This window comes from Mastacembelus armatus, chromosome 2, assembly GCF_900324485.2.
Source record: "Mastacembelus armatus chromosome 2, fMasArm1.2, whole genome shotgun sequence".
NCBI lineage: Eukaryota > Metazoa > Chordata > Actinopteri > Synbranchiformes > Mastacembelidae > Mastacembelus > Mastacembelus armatus.
In genome coordinates, this window is record NC_046634.1 from 2,491,298 (window position 1) to 2,512,571 (window position 21,274).

The 21,274-nt window shown below is 40.3% G+C and overlaps 4 protein-coding genes across 8 annotated transcripts in view; 3 read left to right on the forward strand and 1 right to left on the reverse strand.

Moving 5' to 3' along the window:
* Positions 1-2,337: 2,337 nt before the first annotated feature.
* steap3 (STEAP family member 3, metalloreductase) lies at positions 2,338-8,473 on the forward strand. 3 transcript variants are annotated; one of them, XM_026301722.1, is made up of 7 exons: positions 2,341-2,514; positions 3,100-3,159; positions 3,314-3,547; positions 4,038-4,304; positions 4,426-4,953; positions 5,386-5,550; positions 6,840-8,473. In XM_026301722.1, exons 3-7 carry the CDS (start codon positions 3,320-3,322, stop codon positions 7,125-7,127), a joined length of 1,476 nt encoding a protein of 491 aa, XP_026157507.1. In that variant the 5' UTR covers positions 2,341-2,514; positions 3,100-3,159; positions 3,314-3,319; the 3' UTR covers positions 7,128-8,473. The 3 variants fall into 3 exon arrangements, with proteins under 3 accessions (XP_026157509.1, XP_026157507.1, XP_026157508.1); XM_026301723.1 differs by having other exon boundaries at positions 2,350-2,367; XM_026301724.1 differs by lacking the exon at positions 3,100-3,159 and having other exon boundaries at positions 2,338-2,367.
* A 429-nt stretch (positions 8,474-8,902) lies between these two features.
* Positions 8,903-10,638, forward strand: LOC113127282 (acyl-CoA-binding protein-like). Its single transcript, XM_026301726.2, has 4 exons — positions 8,903-9,175; positions 9,425-9,542; positions 10,067-10,129; positions 10,280-10,638. The coding sequence occupies exons 1-4, from the start codon at positions 9,170-9,172 to the stop codon at positions 10,351-10,353; spliced, it is 261 nt and encodes an 86-aa protein (XP_026157511.1). The 5' UTR covers positions 8,903-9,169; the 3' UTR covers positions 10,354-10,638.
* On the reverse strand, positions 10,437-14,828 carry sctr (secretin receptor). The gene is made up of 13 exons (XM_026301725.1): positions 14,662-14,828; positions 14,480-14,579; positions 14,007-14,120; positions 13,547-13,653; positions 13,312-13,421; positions 13,092-13,224; positions 12,765-12,918; positions 12,574-12,634; positions 12,410-12,479; positions 12,230-12,321; positions 11,658-11,796; positions 11,335-11,376; positions 10,437-11,237 (listed from the first exon to the last, which is right to left on the reverse strand). The coding sequence occupies exons 1-13, from the start codon at positions 14,719-14,721 to the stop codon at positions 11,052-11,054; spliced, it is 1,368 nt and encodes a 455-aa protein (XP_026157510.1). The 5' UTR covers positions 14,722-14,828; the 3' UTR covers positions 10,437-11,051.
* A 411-nt stretch (positions 14,829-15,239) lies between these two features.
* Positions 15,240-21,274, forward strand: part of cfap221 (cilia and flagella associated protein 221) — a 68,694-nt gene continuing 62,659 nt past the window's right edge. The window contains exons 1-9 of one of the 3 annotated variants that reach the window (XM_026301627.2): positions 15,240-15,368; positions 15,784-15,961; positions 16,307-16,407; positions 17,626-17,712; positions 17,830-17,925; positions 18,135-18,235; positions 18,408-18,511; positions 19,194-19,353; positions 20,980-21,109. In XM_026301627.2, coding sequence (XP_026157412.1) covers positions 15,832-15,961; positions 16,307-16,407; positions 17,626-17,712; positions 17,830-17,925; positions 18,135-18,235; positions 18,408-18,511; positions 19,194-19,353; positions 20,980-21,109 — 909 coding nt within the window. In that variant the 5' untranslated portion in view covers positions 15,240-15,368; positions 15,784-15,831. Of the gene's footprint in view, positions 15,369-15,726; positions 15,993-16,306; positions 16,408-17,625; positions 17,713-17,829; positions 17,926-18,134; positions 18,236-18,407; positions 18,512-19,193; positions 19,354-20,979; positions 21,110-21,274 lie in introns of those variants that run through there. The other 2 variants (XM_026301626.1, XM_026301628.1) reach the window with 2 other exon arrangements.

Below are 21,274 nucleotides of genomic sequence, written 5' to 3' on the forward strand. Positions count from 1 at the left end.
TAACGTACTACTGTTGGCAGCAAAATTATTTTCATGAAATCAAACCTTGTTTTTGGTCCGCTGTGGCCATTTCCCTCGAGGACCAGGATTGGACACCCCTGATCAATACCCTCTTATTCCTATTTAGGGTCACAGGGATCTGCTGGAGCCTATCCCAGCTCTCTTTGGGTGAAAGGCAGGTACAAAAGTACAAAAGTCCCTGCAGACATTTAGTGGAACAGGAAGCAGAAAGTCTTAGGTGTGCAGAAATACAGAACTGTACCGCTGGACAACATCACCAAATCCAGATACTATTCATGTGATTGAGGTTTGACAGGCACTTTTTTTAATCATCACATCCTATTGCACCTGCATCCTTTGTTGTCAAATCCGTGAAGAAGTGACAACAACCATTTAATTAAACTTTGATAAACCTCTGCCGCACTGTGACCAAAGGAGAATATTAAAGGATTAATTATAGTGGAACCCCTGTCATTACATTAATTTGGGATCAGCAAAACATGCTGTATTTACTCTGAGTAAAATGCCACAGGGCATTACTGTAAATCTGTGTTGGGAAAGCGTCACTGAACCACAACAAGACAACTATGAGAACTTGTGACATCAGCTCCTGCCTCAATATGTGACCCTAATCCTGGATGAAGGGAACTGAAGACACCTCCACCCTTCAAAGCACAGAAGTAAACGTCTCTTCTCCGTGCTGCGTTCTGACAGTGAAGCCCTGTCACCTTAACACAGCTGTACCTGCCCGCTTGACGACTGTGCCTTCACCTCTCTGCCACAGCATTTCACATCCAACCGATTTACATGGTGTAAATCATGGTTACATTAACGGGACAAATTTGTACACTCTGGCTTTACTGGCACAGTGAGCGTCAGGTTGCTTTAAGATTTCAACGTCCATAAGAACAAGACAAGCAGCAGACACTGGGGACAACAAAGCTACTGACTGCCAGAGGGCTAAACTGACTTTCCACTGACCCGGGCTGACCACCGACTCATTCGGATGTCTCTCAGTGACCACAGGATGACATCGGTGACCTACACGATAACAGCAAACAGCAGCTGGGGTGAAACGAAGGGACAGTTTGAAACAGGCTCCTGGGGGGCAGGCCTGAAGTCGGGTAAAAACTGGAAGAAAGTATCTCATCTGTGAGAAGCAAAGAAGAGTCAGGCTGAGGTTTGCAAAAGATTATACCAAGACGCATGAAAGCTGCGTTTGCAAATCAAGCTTATTCCACCAAACACTGGTTTCTGAACTCTTTTAAGTTAAAACACTAGCATTGTGTCGTTTAAATGTGGCTGAGCAGGAAGCTGAAACCTCTTCCCCACTGGTCCACAATGTCTTCAATACATTTGACTTGTAAGATTAATGGGTCACCACACCGGGAGACACCAGTAATCGATACCTATGAATGAAGAATCTCAAAATCAGATATATATGTCAAGGACCGTGACCTTAAGCGTTGTAAACAAACACAAGGCCATGGGCGAGAGGGACTGAGAGAGAGAGGGGAGCATGCATTCGCTGTGTGTTAGCTCGTGTGAATGTGTTGATCTGTTTGTGTGCGGGGGACACTGATGCAGCGCCGCCAGCCAGGGGGATTCAACCTTTTGCAAGTGGCAAAGGCAGACATGATGAAGTCATGCTGACAGTGGGTAACCTGCGGCCAGAAATCTTAACACGATTTTGTTTTTGCTTTTTTGGTTCGGAGCCTAAGGCCAATACACCAGTGCAACAACAGCAGACAGAGTAAACAGGGAAACCACTGTGGAAGAACCTACACAACATGAGAAAATCTCTTATTTTCATTCTGTGGTTATGGATACACAACCCAACACCACTGTTAAAATACAGACACACACAGTCCAAAAGCTCAGCTGAAATGCCCAGTGATGTCAGACCGATACAAATGTTTTAACTTCGCTGCTTCGAATTTAATTCTTTTGATGCACAAACACACTTTTTATGCCCCTCTGAGTTGTTTTGTCTTGTGATTGTTCCAAGGTCAAGACTGAAAAGACACTTCATCTGTTGGCCAGAGACTCTATTATTCCCACTTGTTGATCTTATCTTGCCCAGAAAAACCTGTTTGGTTTTCTCCTAATGTTTTATTTTGTGGGTGAGCTTCATTTTGTTCTTGTTTTATTTGATTTACTCTCTGCTTTGCCTCATATCTCACTCTTTGTCCTTCACGCCTCCCTGCTGCGTGTACACACACTTTGTTTTGGTTATTTCGCCATTATTCGTCGTTACTCGCTTTATCTAAGGCGGACACGTGGGGGCGTGGTCGGGGCGGGGCATTGGGTGGTGCGTCATCTTTATCAGGAAGAGGTGTAGCCGTGACCAGCAGGCGGAGGGGAAGCGTGAGTACCTGTCAATAAGTGAAAAACATGGGGCTGTAAAAACTGCCAGAGGCGAAATTACTTAACATAAACTGTTATTTTACGAAAGCGGATATATTTGTGTGCCTGCGACGTCCTTGGTGTCATTGAAAGTAACTTTTTACGGAGGTAAAGTTTCTGCGGGTTTAGCCAAGGACAACAAGCAAAGTGTCTTCAGCTCGTTTTTTTTTCTCTCTCGTGGACAGATTTCCATACGGATTTTTGCTAATTTAATGTTTCATCGCTGATTGGGCAGCTTTAATAAACGACACAGCAGTTCTTGATACGGATTCGGAATGATAGCAAACTTTTGCTCAATTCGGCATAAAGGATGATCATATAGTTTGGGATGATCACCAAAACTGCACTTTTGCGGTAATCGCTTGTAATCTGCGCAAAGCACAGTAACCGCGCTTTGAGTGCGTCAAACCTAATAGCTGGTTATAAGTTGGGAAAGATATTACGCATGAATGGCTGCGCGGTTAGTTTAAATGTGAAATGAGTTTAACGTCGTCTGATATTTCTGAAGCAGACATCTGGTTTTCTAGTGCGTAATTTCCATTAGTGCTGATTCTTGGATCTAGTTGTGGATCTAGGACATGTCAGTCGAGACAGATAATGGGAATCCTAGTTCTGTGTTCTACAAAAAGAGCCTGTTGGCAAACAGCCTCTTTAAACTGCATGTTTCATTACTGTTAATTACTTTTACTTCAGGTCTGATGCTGGATGAAATAACCATAACCTTCTACATACTAGATCTAACCATTAGTGTCTGTAAGTAAAACTATTTATAGAATATATTTTTCAACTACAGTCTGCATATAGACAATAACACAAGGAAGTTTCCTTTTGCTTTTTGAATTGTTCTTCTTCTTAGTGGGCAACAAACCAAAACAACCAGCCTGTCTGCTTTGTCTTCATTTGTCAGTGTACTATGCCTGATGAGATGTCGTGGCCCTTGATCCGAAGTAGAGGTGAAGGAGGAGCCTCCACACATCTTGAAGCCTCAGCGTCTGAAACCGGTGCCCTGGTGATCGGCATCCTGGGTACGGGTGACTTCTCTCGCTCTCTGGCCAGGAGGCTGGTGGCCTCCGGCTACCAGGTGGTTGTGGGTAGCCGAAACCCCCATCGCTCTGTGGCGCTGTTCCCTGAAGAAGCTGAGGTGACACACACGCGCATGCACGCACACACACACGCACGCACACACACACACACACACACACACACACAGACAGTAACACTGACGCTCACATTCACACTCACCATGTAATTGGTGTTTTTGTTTCTGTCCCTGTGGTGATAATTATATATTTACTCAGTTCACACTGGGAAGTGATAACTGCTGTTATTATCCTGAATACATAGTGAAGGATAATCTAAGTTAAATACGAGACTCATTTGTGGCTTGGGAACAGTATAAAATAGTCATTTTTAATGATTCCCTCCTAAACTCAGGGATTATCAGTAGGAAAAAAGCATTCCTTCTGTCTGTCCGACTGAATTGAATTGATTGCTCAGCTGCATTTTCTGACATTTATTCTGAAACCGTATCTAGGATTTTTAGAAAATGCATTTCATTGTCCCTGCACAGGCCATATTTATTCAACGTAAGTTCCTCATTTTTCCGCCCGTCATTTCTCTCTGTCTCCCAGGTGACGTCCCAGATGGAGGCAGCCAGTCAGGCAGACCTGGTCTTTGTGGCTGTGTTCCCTGAGCACCACTCCACGCTGCTGGAATTGAAGCCATCGCTCGCTGGGAAGACCCTGGTGGACGTCAGCAATGGTTTGCGTATTAACAAGGAAGGGCCTTCCAATGCTGAACAGCTGGCTGACCTGTTCCCAGAAAGTTTTATAGTCAAAGGGTTTAATACCATATCAGCCTGGACGCTCCAGGTGGGCCCTCGGGATGGCAGCAAGCAGGTAGGACACAGCTCCTGATTAATGGATGTATAGTCATACCTGTGAAATTTTTAAAGAGCATGCTGAGACAAATGCTTGAACTCTTTCTATTTTGTATCGTTTTTTTTTTTTTTCTGCTCAGGTTTACCTGTGCAGTGACAATCAAAAGGCCAAGAGCTTGGTGATGCAGGTCTGCCGCAGAATGGGCTTCATCCCCGTCGACATGGGCCAACTCTCCTCTTCTGTGGAGATCGAGAACCTTACCCTCCACCTGTTTCCCTCTTGGCACATCCCCATTCTTTGCACCGTGTCCTTGTTTTTCTTCTTCTATCTGTACAATTTCACCCGTGACATCCTGCTGCCTTACATCACTGCAAAGAAGAGTGCTTTCTACAAAATGCCCATTAAGACCGTTAACGTCACTCTCCCTTCAGTGGCCTTGGTGATGTTAGCCCTGGTCTATGTACCTGGTTTGTGCGCTGCTTTCCTCCAGCTGTGGCGAGGCACCAAGTACAAACGCTTCCCCAGCTGGCTGGATGGGTGGCTGACCAGGAGGAAGCAGTTTGGGCTGTGCAGCTTCCTGTGTGCAGTTCTCCATGCCGTCTACAGCCTGTGTCTTCCTATGAGGAAGTCCGCCCGCTTCACACTGCTCAACAAAGCTTTCAAACAGGTGAGAAAGAAGCAGAGGTGTGTCCATGCATAAGAAATGTATGAAGTAAAATCCTCCTCATCTAGTGTTAACAAAAAAAAACCAAAAAAAACAAAACAAACATCAAATAGTTTTTCTGCTTTGTTTCGTATGTACCAGGAAGTTTCCAGGTCTGTGCACATGGCAGGATTTGTACCAAATCATTTCTGATGCACACACAGCGACTAGCGTTTCTGGCTTTTTGTCTCGGTACAAAATCACTGCAGTATTATGAAAAAGTAGTCAGTTACGTCTCCATACACACAACATCAGTGTGCTATTGTTCTGCTTTCATCAGTGTGTTCCTGCATCAGCCAATGCCTGATTATAGTACATATGTAGCGTATGCTGAATGGAATCACTGGAGCTGAATCTACCCTGGACACACTGGCATATTTAGTGTTTATTGTGCAGGTGAAGGACGGGGTGCAGGACTCGTGGGTGGACGAAGATGTGTGGAGGATGGAGCTGTACCTCTCTGTGGGCATCATGGCTCTCGGGCTGCTCTCTCTGCTGGCCGTCACCTCTCTGCCCTCTGTGGCCAACAGTGTCAACTGGAGGGAATTCAGCTTCATCCAGGTGCCTGCAGTCACACACTCTCACAGACCTTTCCTGTAATCATATATCCTTTCCTTCCTGCATGCAGTAGAAGCTAAACGGCCGAGAGGATTAATGTAGAATTATTCACAAAGACCAGCATGCGTACAGGCAGACGGGCGTCAGGCTGATGTTTACACAGATGCTCGATGCTCACCATGTCTCCTATATGCTCACATGCTCTTACAGTGAAACACGTGCATACAGTGTGACTCCAAGTGTTCGTCCTCCTGCAGCTGCCCCAGATTTGGCATTAAGCTCGGGCTGTGACAGAGGCATCAGGAGTGTTGTGACTCAGTACGCACAAAACACTACTCCGTTCCTCCCCTCCTCCCTCCTCTCCTTGACTTCCCCCATTGTGGCCTCCATTTTTTTCCAGGACCTGATCTTGGTCTGCGCTGCTTTCTTCCTTTTGATTTTTCTCTAATCCAGTGGCCGCCAGATTAGTCATGTGCCGACAGGCGGCGCGATGAAAGGCAACTTTGAGCCAGCTCATGTAGACTGGCTGCAGGACCCTGTCTTCATGTGTGTTTATGTGCCCGTTGATGTTGTAGTGTGTGTCATTTTTGTAATTGTTAACAATCCTGTGGCACTCAGCTCCATGTCCATACGCTTCTACTGACAATTCAAATCTGAAAGATACAGTTTGTGGCAGACATTCCTCAAACAGGATGTCTTTTCAATAGCTGATTAATACATGATAGTAGATGATCACATTAAATGCCCCAGAAGTCTAGTCCAGGTCTAACTGCACCATGAAATTGCTGTTCCCTTTGTTTTGGATATAAGAGAATTATTATTATTATTATTTTTTTTTTCCTGAATAATGGCACAGGTTTTAATCTGGCTGCTGTTCCCCCTCGGTGTTTTTAAAGCACTGCGATAAAAAGTCATCGCTCTTGTCAAGTGGAAATAATTATGATCCACTCAGCCCCGTTAGTGTGTGAACAAAGAATTATGAGGCTATTTTTAACCCCTGGCCTCTACGCGACTCAACCTTGGGAAGTTTTTCTAATTAGTGGGCCCTGTAGGTACGTTATACGGCATATCCATACACATGCACAGACTGCTGGGGTTCATTTAGGTCATGAATGGTAGGTCAGTGTGTTTCCTCAGGGTTTGCAGTAGCCTTTACCACAGTGAGTTAATGTGGTGCACTCACTGGACTGTAGTGGAGGAGTCACTTCAAGGGAACATATCTGCTGTTTTTTTTTTTTTTTTTATTATATATTTTTGAAACGATGGTGACACCCTTCTTTCATCTCCTGCAGTCGACACTAGGTTACTGTGCCTTGTCCATGGCCACCCTCCACACAGTTTTCTTTGGCTGGGACCGTGCCTTCGATCCAGCCCAGTACCACTTCTACTTGCCTCCCACCTTCTTACTGGTGCTGATTCTTCCCCTCCTGGTTCTCCTGGGTCGCCTGGCTCTCTTCGTGCCCTGTGTGGCCCAGCGGCTCAGACAGATCCGCCGCGGCTGGGAGGAGAGCAGGCACATCCGCTTCACCCTGCCGGACGACGACCGCCGCAACGGGCTGGAAGACGTCAGTAATGTCTGAGAAATATGCTGTTAGATGTGTGTATGAAGATCCAGACAGAAAGGTGTGAAAGTAAAGGTCTTTGTGTGTGCACTCATGAATATAATCATCACTTACACACATGCCAGAATATAATGATTTAAGCATCCTTAGAATGTAATGGAGACTGGTCTCTGTGGCCTGTTGAGTGATTCAGAGATGTCTGGTTATTTTCAGCAAACTAGTTAGTTCTTCCCTACAGGTATTTAACTAGCAGAGTATGGCAGTATTTACTTCATCTTTTTTGTCTGGTACGATTTTTTGTTATTACATTTGGTAATCTGGTCGAGGTTTCAAACTACAACTGATGGAGAACAATATAAGAGTTAAAGGTTAAAGGTTAAATCTATGCAGAACAGTCACTGTTACACTTCTGATCCTATTGCTGAACCATGGCAACCTCCTTTTGCAAGTTCACATCAGGTTCTTGATTGAGATTTATTTGATTATTTTTATAGTTTTTTGTCAATGATGTGTGTCATTTTGTTTTTTTTTTTTTGTTTTTTTTTTCAATCCAGTATTCGATCATATTGAATTTGTTAAGGACTGTATGACGTGTGTGCATGTGTATGTTATTGGGGCGTGCTGGGGGAAACTCTTTCATTATTTCAACAGGTCAATGCCTCCCCATGGTCTCCATATCTGCTTATAATGGTTTACAGTCGGTACAGTTCCTTTAACCATTAAGACTACTCTGTGTAAAATTTGTATAAAATTTGTGATCTTCATGATTAATTACTAAGCTTAAAGAATTGTTGTATACTTCGACTTAACCGTTTGAATATCCTAATTGAAAATGATTGTTTTTTACAGAATATGTGGCCAACGTGATAAATGATGTGCCACTTCTACCAACTATACAAATACAAAGCAAAGAAGAGAGATTTAAAACATGCACCTAGAACTGTTCATATTAGCGAAGACCCCCCCCATTCCACTAAATCATTTTCATACAGTGTCTTTTACTCAGGAGTGGTGTGTTAGCTCTAATGTGCCATGTGGAAACCCAAAATCTGAAACACTTGACTGCTGTTAGGTTTGTTTGTTTGAATTTTTAAACAGGTTGTTAATTTGTCGTCCTAATCTCACCTGCTGGTAAGTCCCTGTAACTACACATCTGACTTTAAAAAAAAAAAAAGAAAAAGTGCACTGTTACAGAACTTCAGTTTTCATATCAAGTTTTGTATCTGAGTTTGTCAAAGATGACTTCCTGTTATGTGATGGACATGTTTTCTAAATCCAGATAAAATGTCTAAGTGTTCTGAAATTGAATTTGGTGTCTGTTACCATAAAGAAAGAAATGGCAACATTTCAAATGGAAATTTTCAGAGCATGGTGTCCACTGGTCATGTTTTTCCATTGTTTTCTGCCTTTAATAATAGCAAAATAGATTAGTGTGTAGGTTTGAGGGCCAATGGGTCAAAGGTAGTAAAACATTTTGTAATTATTTGAAGATCAGACTACTAACAAAAAAAAAAAAAAGGCAATCTAATCTCAGACTGAGACGGCAAGAAACTCTTCGGATACTTAAATTTGTGAATGCTGCCATCTTGTGGAGGAATCATATTTCCCTTCTTTCCCAAAGTATGTGTTGTGGAAAACACAACTGGAAACAGCATAAAAGTCAGCCAGTCATGAAATAGGAGATGCCTAGTCTATTCACTGTGATCACACAAAAAAGCTGAACATGTCTTATCACGTGTGGCCTGTTGTGTTTTTGCAGGACACCCGGTGTTGAAACTACAGGTAACACGAGTAAACGGCTATTATATACAAGTTATGGCAAGTATAAAACAGATGGACCTCAACATTCAAAGATCTAACATGTGACAAAGTAACTTATATTGTCATGTCCAACTACACTGTTCCTTTATGAAAATGGAGTCCCACGGGCTTGAAGTAGGAGTGCTGACTCAAAACACAACCTCCCAGCACTGAGACAGCATTACTGCAGGACGAGTTGGGTAGGCACCGACTAACTGGAAGTGTGTAGCAGCCAGGTGTGTTCGTTTCTCACTGTAGTCATGACTGTAAGTAAAATTTTTATCATTTTAAGCCTTTCCTACACTGTTATGTAAAAGCTTTTTCTCAGGTGTGTCCAGATTCACAGGTTTTTGCAGTGAGGTAGTTACAGAGTGGGAGCCGCTCTGCTTTGCTCCATGTGTGAAGTCTTATGTGAACGTAATCAGGCGGGTCTAAACTTGTTCCTGAGCACAATTTGCAAATCTAAGACGATGATTCCAGGATACGCTTTTTTTTCTTTTCTATCTTCCTACCAGGAATCATTTGAAAAAGCAGCAGAGGAAGTCAAGGTACTGAAACAAAAACCAGACCAAGGAGAAGTGACTGCACTTTACGGTTTATATAAGCAAGCCACAGTTGGGGACGTTAACATAGGTGAGTTTAAGGTTTTTAACAGTGAATAAGTCATATTGAAATACTAAAAAAGAAAAGACTTGTGCTGTGTTTGTGTGAACCAGTACTTGTTTGAAGGAGGGCTTCCAGCAGGGTGGAGTTGGGACAAAAATCCAGTCTGACAAGTTAGGAGTCCTGTTATGAATCATGCCTGGGCTGGACAAGTTTATTTCTGATTATCAGATATGGAAATACATTGAAATACATTGTTTTTAACTTGCTGTGCACATGACGCACACAAAATATGGATTATTATTTTGTGTAAGATTTGCAGAATATAGAACTTGTTAGAGTGTTAATTTACAGTATGATATTACATTTACATATTTACTTGTAATAGGTTTTCTGGGACTCATCTCTGCAGCATGTAATAAATGCAAAAATGTTTATAAGACTGTTGCGTAGCTTGATGGCTTGTACTAGAAGCGACACCAGTACTAAAAAACTTTTATAAGTGTTGCCTATTGAAAAATCGAATTACTCATAAATTTTTTTTACATCCACAGATCGTCCAGGGATGTTTGACTTCATTGGAAAAACAAAATGGGATGGATGGGCTGCCAAGAAAGGTGGGATTTGTAGTTTTATCAAAAAGCAACAAGCTGTCAATAAGGAGATCCACAGAAACATGAAAGGCCACATGTAAAACACTGCAATCTTTAGGTAAAGATTATTCTTCTATGTTGATGGTTTGTCTTTCTCTGTTTCTATATCACCAGGTCTGAGCAAAGAGGAAGCCATGGCTGCCTATGTTGATTTGGTGGAGGAGCTAAAGGCTAAATATGGAATCTAGTACCGGTTTCTCTCAAATGCTGTAGTATTTATAGATTGGTTAAAATGAATACAATGCAATTAGTTTCTTTTACTCTACACTGGTGTTTAAAGGAATGCATCAACATATTTGTATGTCTGTATACTAATTATGAAGCAAGCGCCATAAGGTGATTGGTTTATGTAAGTTTCTTTTCCCGATAGTTGAAAGTATTCTTTTAAATGCCTACTATGTACATTTCCAATTTCAATTTCAAAGGATCTGTATACAGGACTGGAGAATAAAGACAGATAAGATGAATCTGTTGCTCTCTCACCAGCTGTTTCTTCACTTCTGCCTGCAGAAGACGCCTTTCCAATGTGCACCGAATCACAACCTCACACCGAGCTTCTGAAGTTTTCAATGCAAAATGTATCGTGAATGGTGTTGTCACAGTAATGTCACCAGGGGTTTTGGAAAGTTTCTAGATTACCCTAAACCGGATTGCTGGAGTTCCCCTTTAAATGAGTAAATTATTTTAGCAGTTTTCCTGAAATCTCCCGTTAAATCTGGGTAGTAAATACATAGCCTTGCTACATCCCATATTTTGTCTGCCAAAGCTTTAAATATGTGGTCATCATAAAAAAACTGTATCAGTGACATCTGAACATCAGCAAATCATTGCTGTGTAAATTCTGAGGTGGGCCTCTACAATGCATGTCAGCTTGTCCCAACTTGAGTCACATCTCCACAGTATCCACAGGAGGTCCTGTGGCTGTGGGGACACCTGGAGAGCAGGGCAGCAGCGACACCTGTGTATTAGGAGACCCACTGTGGCTGATGGAGCCGTGATGCTGCCTGGGCCGGCTGGGCAGGTGCTGGGTGATCCTCCACCTCTTCCACCTCCTCTGAATCTCAAGCTGCACCTTTGAATGGACAGGTCACAGATCTCTAATCGGCTATACACTTTCAAAAAAAAATCACCTTTTTACTTGGGAGCTGGAAGTTAGAACCAGTTCTTACCTCGCCATTCATGAAGCAATAGAGGACAGCGACCACAAAACCCTTAGGGATGTGAGTAAAGGTGAATAAAGACAGGTCAGTGAAGTGATTAGACATTCTGGCTCTCTTAAATATACATGGTGGAAGGATTAAAGGTCAAAGAGACTGAGAAAGTCTGCAAAGAGTCACACTGACCACAAAGACACACAAAACAACAGTGGCACGCACACACACACACACACACAAAATGCAAATAACTGTCTGTTTTAGTCTGGGTGTCTTGCTGTTATGTAGATAGGTTGGGGCCTGTTGTCTCTATCTGCCCATAGATACAGTCAATTTACCTGAGTGGATGACAGAGCCAGTTCTGCAAAGGTCCATATCTTAAAGACCGAGCTGCTTACTTCAACAGGTAAGAACACAAACAGGATGTAATGCAGACCGAACAGAGCCACCAGAAAAAATGTGGATTTGATCAGCCTCCTGTTAAAAAAAAAAAAAGAAAGGGGTTTTTTATTCATTAATAATAATTTCAGCATCTGTCATAGCTTTTCTGTGATGGCGTTCCATGTGTTGAAGGTATCCTTCCTATGTAAATGCTGCAAACTAAGAAAATCATTGAAACATTATATGGAAACCACCTAACACCTGGTTTCAAATAGAGGGATATCAACTGACATTTCCCTACAGGGTAGTGTCATTTTATTTGCTTATACCCATGAACAACTAATGTACTACTTTGCTTGCTTTTACTATGTGGATTAACAAAGTAAATAGGAATAATCCTGTATGCAAAATACACGGCCCATTCCTCAAAGACAGTCTTTACATATCTAAATAACTACTGGACTCAACTTTTACATATCAGATGTATAGTGCAATGGTGCAGAAATAGCACAGTGTGATTACTACTCACTTATACTGACTGAATTCATTCCTCTGTGCATCTGGCATTCTCAGTTTGCTCACCAGTGTCCTCAAAATGCCCAAGAAAAAGATGAGATTTATCTGAAATGATGAAAACCTGTTACAAAATAGCAGAACTGTTGCTGTTTTTTAAAAATTATTATTTAGACTTTTTTTTTTTTTTTTTTACAAATATAGTCAGAAGAACTGGCACTCGAAGTATCCACCAAATCCACTGATGTCTCCTGGTTTCCCAACAGCTGTAAAATGAAAGTAATATTAATTAAGTAAAATCATGCCATTCTATAATATAACTTAACATTAAATAATAAAACAGATTTTTACCCCCTTTACCTTTCATCTTCAAAAAAATACTTGGCAACCCCCCAGGAAACAATCACAATTAATGGCAAACCTGTTTAATGAAATGAATAGAGTTAAGAGTCAGTATTTTCTATATTAAGCTGTAAAGTTGTGTTTGACTGTCATGCAAAAAAAAAAAAAAAAAGATGATGTGCACTTGTTTTCTGTTAAGGTCTCTGTACCCCAGCTCAGGATGATGTACCAGGCGAGGTGCTTCTTCAGGGAGAAGAAGGAGCGGCTGACCAGGGTGAAGATGAAGTGACCCTCCACCAGCAACCAGCTGTAATTTGCCAGGATGGAGTAGTGGGAACACATCAGCACAACCTTACATGCCACCTGGCACACGGGAGAAAAGGTAGCAGCATAGGGAAGTAGCATTTGTGTTATGTCAAATATAATGTTTGTTTTTTTATGTATTTTCCTGCTGGGAAAAGAGGTAAGTATGATGTATGAAGTAGACTTTCGTGACTATCTAATTATAGGACATATGGCAAGTAGTTCATCAGTACCGGGTAATAGTCACAGTGGTAGAATTCCTCATTAGTGAATAGCATAGAGTCCCTGATGAAGATAAAGACAGCTCTCAGGATGAAGGAGGCAAACAGCTGGATGTGAATGTAGTTCCTGGTGCAGTGCAGCTTCCTGAAGGGGGAAAACACATAGTACACAGTGGTTTGACTTAGTATATGCATGAAAAAGAGAGGAGTAGTACATGAAATCATTTCTCACCGAAACAGGCAAAATATGGTGATGGCGATGGTGAGAGAGATGAGAGAGAGCGTGTATCCAGCTGTGTACATCGTCTTCACGAAGGAGAAATACAAATGGGAACCTGATGACTGAACAAGGGAAAGAGACCAGCATGATTTTACAACATATCTAACATCACCCATCATTAAAACTGACATTTAAATGTCATATTGTATTAACTATATATACTTCATGTATAATAGATACCACCAACCTCTCCAAGAAAGCTGAGAGTTTCATTGAAAGTGTAGCCACATGCGTCTTCATGTGGGATGAGCAGATGTGACCAGCCATTGGCAGTACAGTTGCGTTGTACTTGACCTGTCACAGAGAAATAGAATCACGGCAAATCTCCTTGCTGGTCAGGGATATAGTGTGTATGCTCACAGTTTCACTAGACATCGATAAATATCTGATTCGCCAAATAAATTAGAATGAAATCTGTCATCCTCATCTCCAAACATATGTTTAGCACTCCAGTGTATGACTCAGTATCTCTGTGTACACAAGCTTTTTATGGCTAGATGTCTGCATACAGACCCTGAGAGGAAGAAGCTGTCTTGTTTCCTTACGAAAACAAATGACTTTCCTGGCAATAATTTACCAGTGCAGTGTGGTTTAGTAATGGGAGTCTGTAAATGTGTATCTTTGTACATGTGTGTGTTGTAGCTCACCGTCTGAATTGAAAAACTCTGGACATGGTTGAGAGACGGTCTCCCCCAAAGAAGCAGGTGGCCAGCAGTTCAGGTGATCCCACATTCCCTTACAGTGTACACTGACATTGTTTTCTTAATAGATGAAATTAAACATTTTATTTGTATTTGCCGTGATTTAAAACACATAAGAGAGGAACATGATAGAATCTGAAGAATTAGTGTAATCAGCAGAGAAACACTAATGAATCTTGATTTTTCAAAATAAAATGCACGGTCTATTATGTCATATGACCACTAGGTGTCACTAACATCGCAGTCATATTTCTGTTGGTTAAAGAGCTCATTCATTTCAGAGATCAACAACAATTTCATAATGGAAATGTTCACTGTGCCACAATTTTGTTTTACTGCCTTTAAACAATATATATACATATTAGATATGTCACAATAGGTCTGAAACTCAAAACACAAATTTCACACTATTTACTCACCTGTTGCTTGGTATGACTTAAAAAGTAGCAGATCTTTGATGCACTTTTCCTCCTCTTTCAGAAGATTAACATGAGAATGACAACCCGATGATGATTTTGCCTGTGAAAATCGAGGTAAGTGGGCCATTGGTTTAAACATAGACAGTCACAGATTCAGTCCTGATATTTGCCAGTTTTCTCACCTGTGGTAGTAGTAGCAATCCAATTAGTCCAATCTTTTTCATTGTGTCAAAAAGGTTCATTTTTTACGTTAAGGGAAGTGCCTAGGTGCAAACCTCAGGTCGCATATCTAAATAAAATGAAAAAAAGCATCGTGTCATGCAGCAGATATACTAAGTCAGAAAATCAAACAAAGGACTGCGCAGTGTCGACAATTACACTCAATTCTTCAGGACAATTTGACAAGCGCTTTTATCAAGGTAGCTATAATAAAATTTTAAACGTCATTTCTCAACTTTCAAAATAAATCTTATGGTTTAAGGACACGGGTAAATATCCTATATCCGAAGAACAAACTGAAAGAGGAGTTAGAAACATATTTATAATAAATGGTAATATACATTACAAAATATGTTTTAATTTTAAGTATTCAAACAAAAATAGTAAGGAAACACACACCACAGTATGCTTGTAGTTAATGCTTTTATTTTGAAGCTGAAACGGATATAATATTAGCTGATTTGACGTAGATAAACGGAACTTGACCCCGACCAATGGGATTTGCCCACAGGATGTTTGTCCCGCCCCTGCAGAGCACTAGCGTCACTATGGCAACGGCAGTGTTTGATAGCAGGGTCTTCCCTATAAACAAGAACATTTTCATTCTTCCTTCACCAAAATAGCGGGATTTCTCCAAACAACTAAATGCAACACATTGTCTAAAACATAAGTAAGTTCTGAAGTTACATTGTCAAGTGCTTTTACATTAGAAGATACAAACTTTTGCATAGTAGTCCATTTTGAAGCTGGTTAAATTAAGATAGAGTTAACGTAACAATAACGTTAACGTAACAACAACAAGCGCGGTTAGTACCTTATTTACGTCTTTTTCAGTGTTTACAACTTAAAAATGAGCAGTGTAACGTTATCTCTGCATAGGTGTGTGGGTCATATTCATTTAGAAACATTCACATGTAGAGGGGGAAGGGACATGTGTGTATTTTCTTCACATTCATTCAGCAGTAACTATATCAGCCATACAAATTTCCAACATAAAATAGCCTGCTGCCTTCTGTTTCTTTCCTCAGATTATAAATTCATAGGTTCACCAGCATCATTCTGCTGTCTCCTTGACTGTCCTCCAGCCTCCTGTCTTTTCTCTCATGAGGAGCCAGGGCTGACCCTTTGCCAGGATGGAGGTGGCCCTGTCTGCCCCACAGATACCCTCAGAGCCCGTGAGGAGGGGGACACCTCTACCTCTGAGCCAGCTGGTGGAGGAGAGCAGGAGCAGAGTCAACATCCCGAATCATCTACTGGAATCAAGTACATATTAAGCCTGAACCCCTCTGATATGGTGCATTAATAGGATTTTCTTTATGTTAGTAGTCATACAAAGCATTTAACCTTAGAGTGACTTGAAATGTGTACATTATGGCAACTTATCTGTGTGGGACAAAGGTGAAAGACTGAGTGGCTTTAGATGTGTTAAAGCTACTAGACATGGGTACATTTCTTTCTTGTGGTATGTTTTATTATTGTTTCCTTTGGTTTTAAAATATTTAATGAATTTAGAATTAATTCAAATATTTGAATTTACTCCTACTTGCAATTATTTGCAATTATGTAAAATGTTTATGTCATTTCAGTATGAGTGTTTTTTCCTTATAGAAATCTATGCCAGACTGAAAAGCAACAGCCTGATCGAAGCAGAGCCTCCAGAGCTTCATTTCAGTGGGTTTGAGCTGGGGAATGATTACATAAAGATACTGGTGAGCCAAAAACAGCTAGTTTTAATAGCCATAGAATTTCCATCAGTATTTCAGTTTCCTATTCACATTCTTACTGATTGTGAGTTCATTTTGAAAATAATATTATAATGGTGAACCTTTTCTGTGATTCTTCTATGGTCAAGTGTAGTGTAAATGTAAGGTTATTAATTCCTGTTTGGTATGAAATACCAGTAAATAAGAACCATAGAAACATAAAATATGTCCCAAAAGCAGTACTGATGCAATGAATACAGGACAAAAACACATTGCTGTTGTTTCGATTTTGAAAAGAGATGTGGGTTGTTTACATTGTTTTGCTGACAAAATTATACAAATGATGGTTGATGTCCAGGGGCGGAGCGTTAATCTTGGTCTGCTGTAGCATCGTGTCAACAAGAGTGGAGATATGGTACGAGTAGTTGTGTGCTGCATTTACAGTGCAGCCTGTTTATCATGCTGATTTCTGTTCAATGTGGCAGGAATTTATTTGCACTGCATCCACATATTAGAAGCACTTAGCAACTGATGTGTAAAACCACATCTAAGCGTGAAACTGGTGACTGAGAAGACAATACCTTAGATGAGGAAGAAGCTGTTTTCATGCTGCTGGCAGCTTGTTAAGTCATTGTGGATGGGAACAAATCTTCATACCTTGATTATGTGCAACAAAATTCATATATTGTACAGTATATATGTATACAAATACATGTACATAGTATTAGAGGTAAGTAAGTACTGGTTAAATAATCCATCTTGTTCTCTTTTCCAGACTTTTGAGACAAAATCAGCAAACACACCAGAATGAAATAACCATTCCAATTTTTGATCTTCTGAATATGAGGACATTTCAGGAATTTGTTGAGCTCTCTTAAAATCATCATAATTTGTACAGAACAAAGGAAAATTGAACTCAGACAATTATACAGCCACCGTGTCATAATGGATGTAAATTTGTTTGTTCAGTAAAGGCTAGCCAGCAGATCAAGTTTCAATTTAGAAAAACATACAAAATTTTCAAGTACCCCACCATAAATACTCGTCACTTGGTTTTTCCATCAAAGATAAATTTGGTTCAATTGAATGGCCACTGATTTTACCTTTTACACGTGAAGCACTGTGGGCTGGATGTTGGCATCAGAAATAGAAATAGTTCTCTCAAGTGCTCATGATTGGATGGGAATTAATTATTCTTTTCTCTCCTCCCTTCCTCTCTCTCAGAAACTAATCAACATCTCATCTGAAGTTATGAATATTCATATCGTTCCTACCCAAACCAAACACTTCCAAACCACTTACACCAAAAAGGTATTTTTTCTTTACGAATTGCTGACTTGAATATGAGATTATTACTCCTCTTCTCTATTAGTGCAATCAGTGTTGTTTCTGATGATTCAATCTTGTTCCATGTGTTTTTTACTCAAGTATCGTCTTATCCCGGGCCTCTCTTACACACTGAAGGTGAGATTCTGTCCTGATGAGTGGCGTTACTTCTACGACTGCATTCGGGTCCACTGCAAGGTTCGGATCCGTTACAGCCGTCTTATGTAACATAGCAAACAGTCAACCATAAGGACTAATTCCCAGCTGCTTTAACTTCTCTTTTGGCAATATGGTCCTGTGTTTACTCAGAAGCCTATCTTATCTCTGCGCTTATTTCATCCTACGTATCTTCTGTGTCATGTTTTGTCACTCCCTTGTTCATTCAACCTGCCTACACCCTTTTGAAGGGGGAAGAGAACCTGTTAATTCCAGTTCATGCTTACCCTGTCATCGATGACCTGCACATCTCTCCTCATATCGACCTATCAGTCGTGCCACTTGGACAAAGGTGTGTGTATGTGTTTGTGTTGAGCTCCATGATGGGCTGTTTTCTGACCTCCCATCTGCCTGAGGGCTTGCCTGTCTCTTTGTATTCTTCTATCCAATCAACCATGCATCCACTCACCCATTGGTGTCAAATCACACAAAAATATCAGCTCTTTTTTTTCACCTGTCTCCAGTGTAAGCCATGCTATACCTTTGAGATGCAGCTGTCCTATTGACTTTGAGTTCCAAGTGTACATTATTCAGCCCAATGAGGCCTTCACCATCCACCCACTCGCAGGTAGGGACAAGTGAAATTCTTCATCTGTGAAACCGGCTTTTATATTTCAATACATGTGATTTCTGCAGTACATTTTGTTGCTGATTTACTGATTAAAAATAACATATTGTCATTCTGACTGTATAACTAAAAGCTGTATGAGCTTTGATAACACTTGTTTAGTTGTTTTGTTTGTTTAGTCTACGAGAACATGAACCATCAGTAGAGCGGCTGTGCTGTCTTTTCTCAAAGCTACGCAGTGCCATGTGTTGTGTATTAAATAAGTCACTAAAGAAGTCGGATCCTTCCACTTGTCCACGCACTGACACTAAGCAGTGTTCATGCTCTGGGAAGCATCATAACACATGGCGGAAAAAGCACTTGGGATCTGAATTACTGGTACTGCTGCAGTTTGAATTTGGTATAAGTCTGAAATGAGTAGGAAATGAGTAACTCATTTTGGAAATCTTTTTTTCTCCACCCCTCATTTACAAAAATCATGACCATCTAGATGACAACATCTTACAGCTCACAGTAGAAAATCATTCACACAGTCACACAAGAGCCAATAGTAGTAATTATTATATTATGCTTTGGTGCAATAATTAATGGGTAATAATTGATCTAGAGAAGCCAAATACTGTACTTACACTCACACATACACCTGTCAACACTGTTGTTTTATCTTAATCTGATATTCCAGGTGTGATCCCAGCCAATGGCGAGGCAAAGATCATGGTGACCTTCACTCCTTTCCAGTATGAGACGTCTCAGGTCACCATCCAGCTTGTCATCTCACAGTTCAACACCAAACCCTATGTGTGTACCATCACTGGGAGCTCTGCCCCTCAGCTGGCCTTCAGGTAATTAGAGAAATTGACTTTTTAGTTAAACAATGTACAAGTGGCCAAAAGGAAATAACCAAAGGCAAATAACCAGCTATGTAAAATATTGACTTTTTTTTTTTTTTTTTTTTTTGATTTGCCAATTGCAGAGATAGCACTGATAGCACCAGAAATCATAATGTTTTTTCATCACTGTAACACATCTTGCTGCCTTGCTTTTATTCTGCTCTCTTATCTTATTATGGTATCCCATACTCTAAATATAGCCCTCTGTCACCACATAAGAAGTTCACACCCAGTCTCTTGGTTTTATTGACTTTCTGTAAGAAAGCTTCAGCTAAAAGTAGAATCAGTTAAGCCTGTCTGATTACAGTAGTCGTAGTGAACCTACACCACCTGTTGGTGTTATATTTGTAAGAGCCAGTCAATCTAATGTATTTAACTACCAAGTTCATCCACAAACTGATTCATATAGTTTGAATACTAGTATAAAGTAATTTTTTTTCTCATTTGTTCAACAGCTTTAAGGTTGTATGAGCAAACTAACCCATAAACAAGTTGGGATTAAAACCAGGAAAAAGGCCTCAGGAATTTCCCTGTTTTTTTTTTTGTTTTTTTTTCAGCCAATATAAAACCTAATGTTTAATTCTGTTCCCATGAGAAAGAGGGTGCTATCCATCACACAGCAGTAGCTCCATCCACTGCAGTCTTGTGTTATCTTGGCCAAAGTTAATAATTCATGAAATAGCTTGGTAGCTGGTGCAGTGATATTAAGATAGATATGCCTCTGGATGGATGTTTAGCATATAAAACATTCTGCCTCTGTTTGTTGTTCCCTGCAGTGGAACCAAATAAAAGATCAGATATGTGCAAGTAAAAGATTAAGAAATATATGTTTGAGCCTGTTTGTTCCAGCTTGAACCAATTCCTGACACTAGGTTGTTGCGGAGTGTCCTTTACTTCACTTATCTAACATAGACACAGACCTTTTCTAAATATACAGATCATGATCAGTTTAATATCTGAATCTTTTTTGCTTCAGTGTTGCACTTTCCATCGATCTAATCAGTCTAATGAAATCTAATATAAATGCCGTGCAATAAATCCTTACATGCTCAGCTCTTGTTGACACAGTGTCAGAGAGGTGTTAAGTCAACTCTGGTTATTTAAGACCATAGTCAGTCATGCTGTGGCTTTGGGCTGTATTATTAAAGTGAGAAGTGTTTTTAATATTTTGTCCACCTACATTTATAAAACTGCGATGGACACTGAAAAAATGTGACAGCTAGAAAATGTAAATATAATGACACTTCTTTATCTGGCTCTACTCAGCCTCCCCACTACCCCATCACATAGTCTGTAATTGTCTATATATATCATGATATAAATTCCTCTAATTTAGAGCTATTCTCACAATTTGATGAGAACTGGTCTGAGAATTATTCCTGAAGTGAATCTATGCCCACGTCCTTGTTATTTGAAGTTCATCTGCTTTTATTTTTTTCATTCAATGCTTTTGTTTATTGATTTTTTTTAAAGCCAATATTGAATTTGCGAATGGGTGTTTTTTTGCCTTTAATAATGTTCACAGTTCTGTTATAGTCAAAAGTTTTACTTTTGTTTCTTTATTTCTCTGCATGTTAGTCAGCGGGAAAGAAAGTTGGCTCCTGGAGATGTAGTGCCTGCAGAATACAAAGGACCTTCTTCTACCACCCCGGGGCCTCCCCGAAGTAAATCCAAACACAGGTCAACTAAGAAGGTTGACAAATCAAAGGTAGCCTATTAAATGTGTATTAAATTACAGGGTTGTTTGTTTGTTTTTCAATTTGAAAACTACTGATAAAGTAACTTACTCTTTACGTTACAACTGCTCCTTTGTCCTTTCTTTTGTAAATACTGATCATTTATAGCTATAGCATTTTTTTTTTTTTAACTGTCA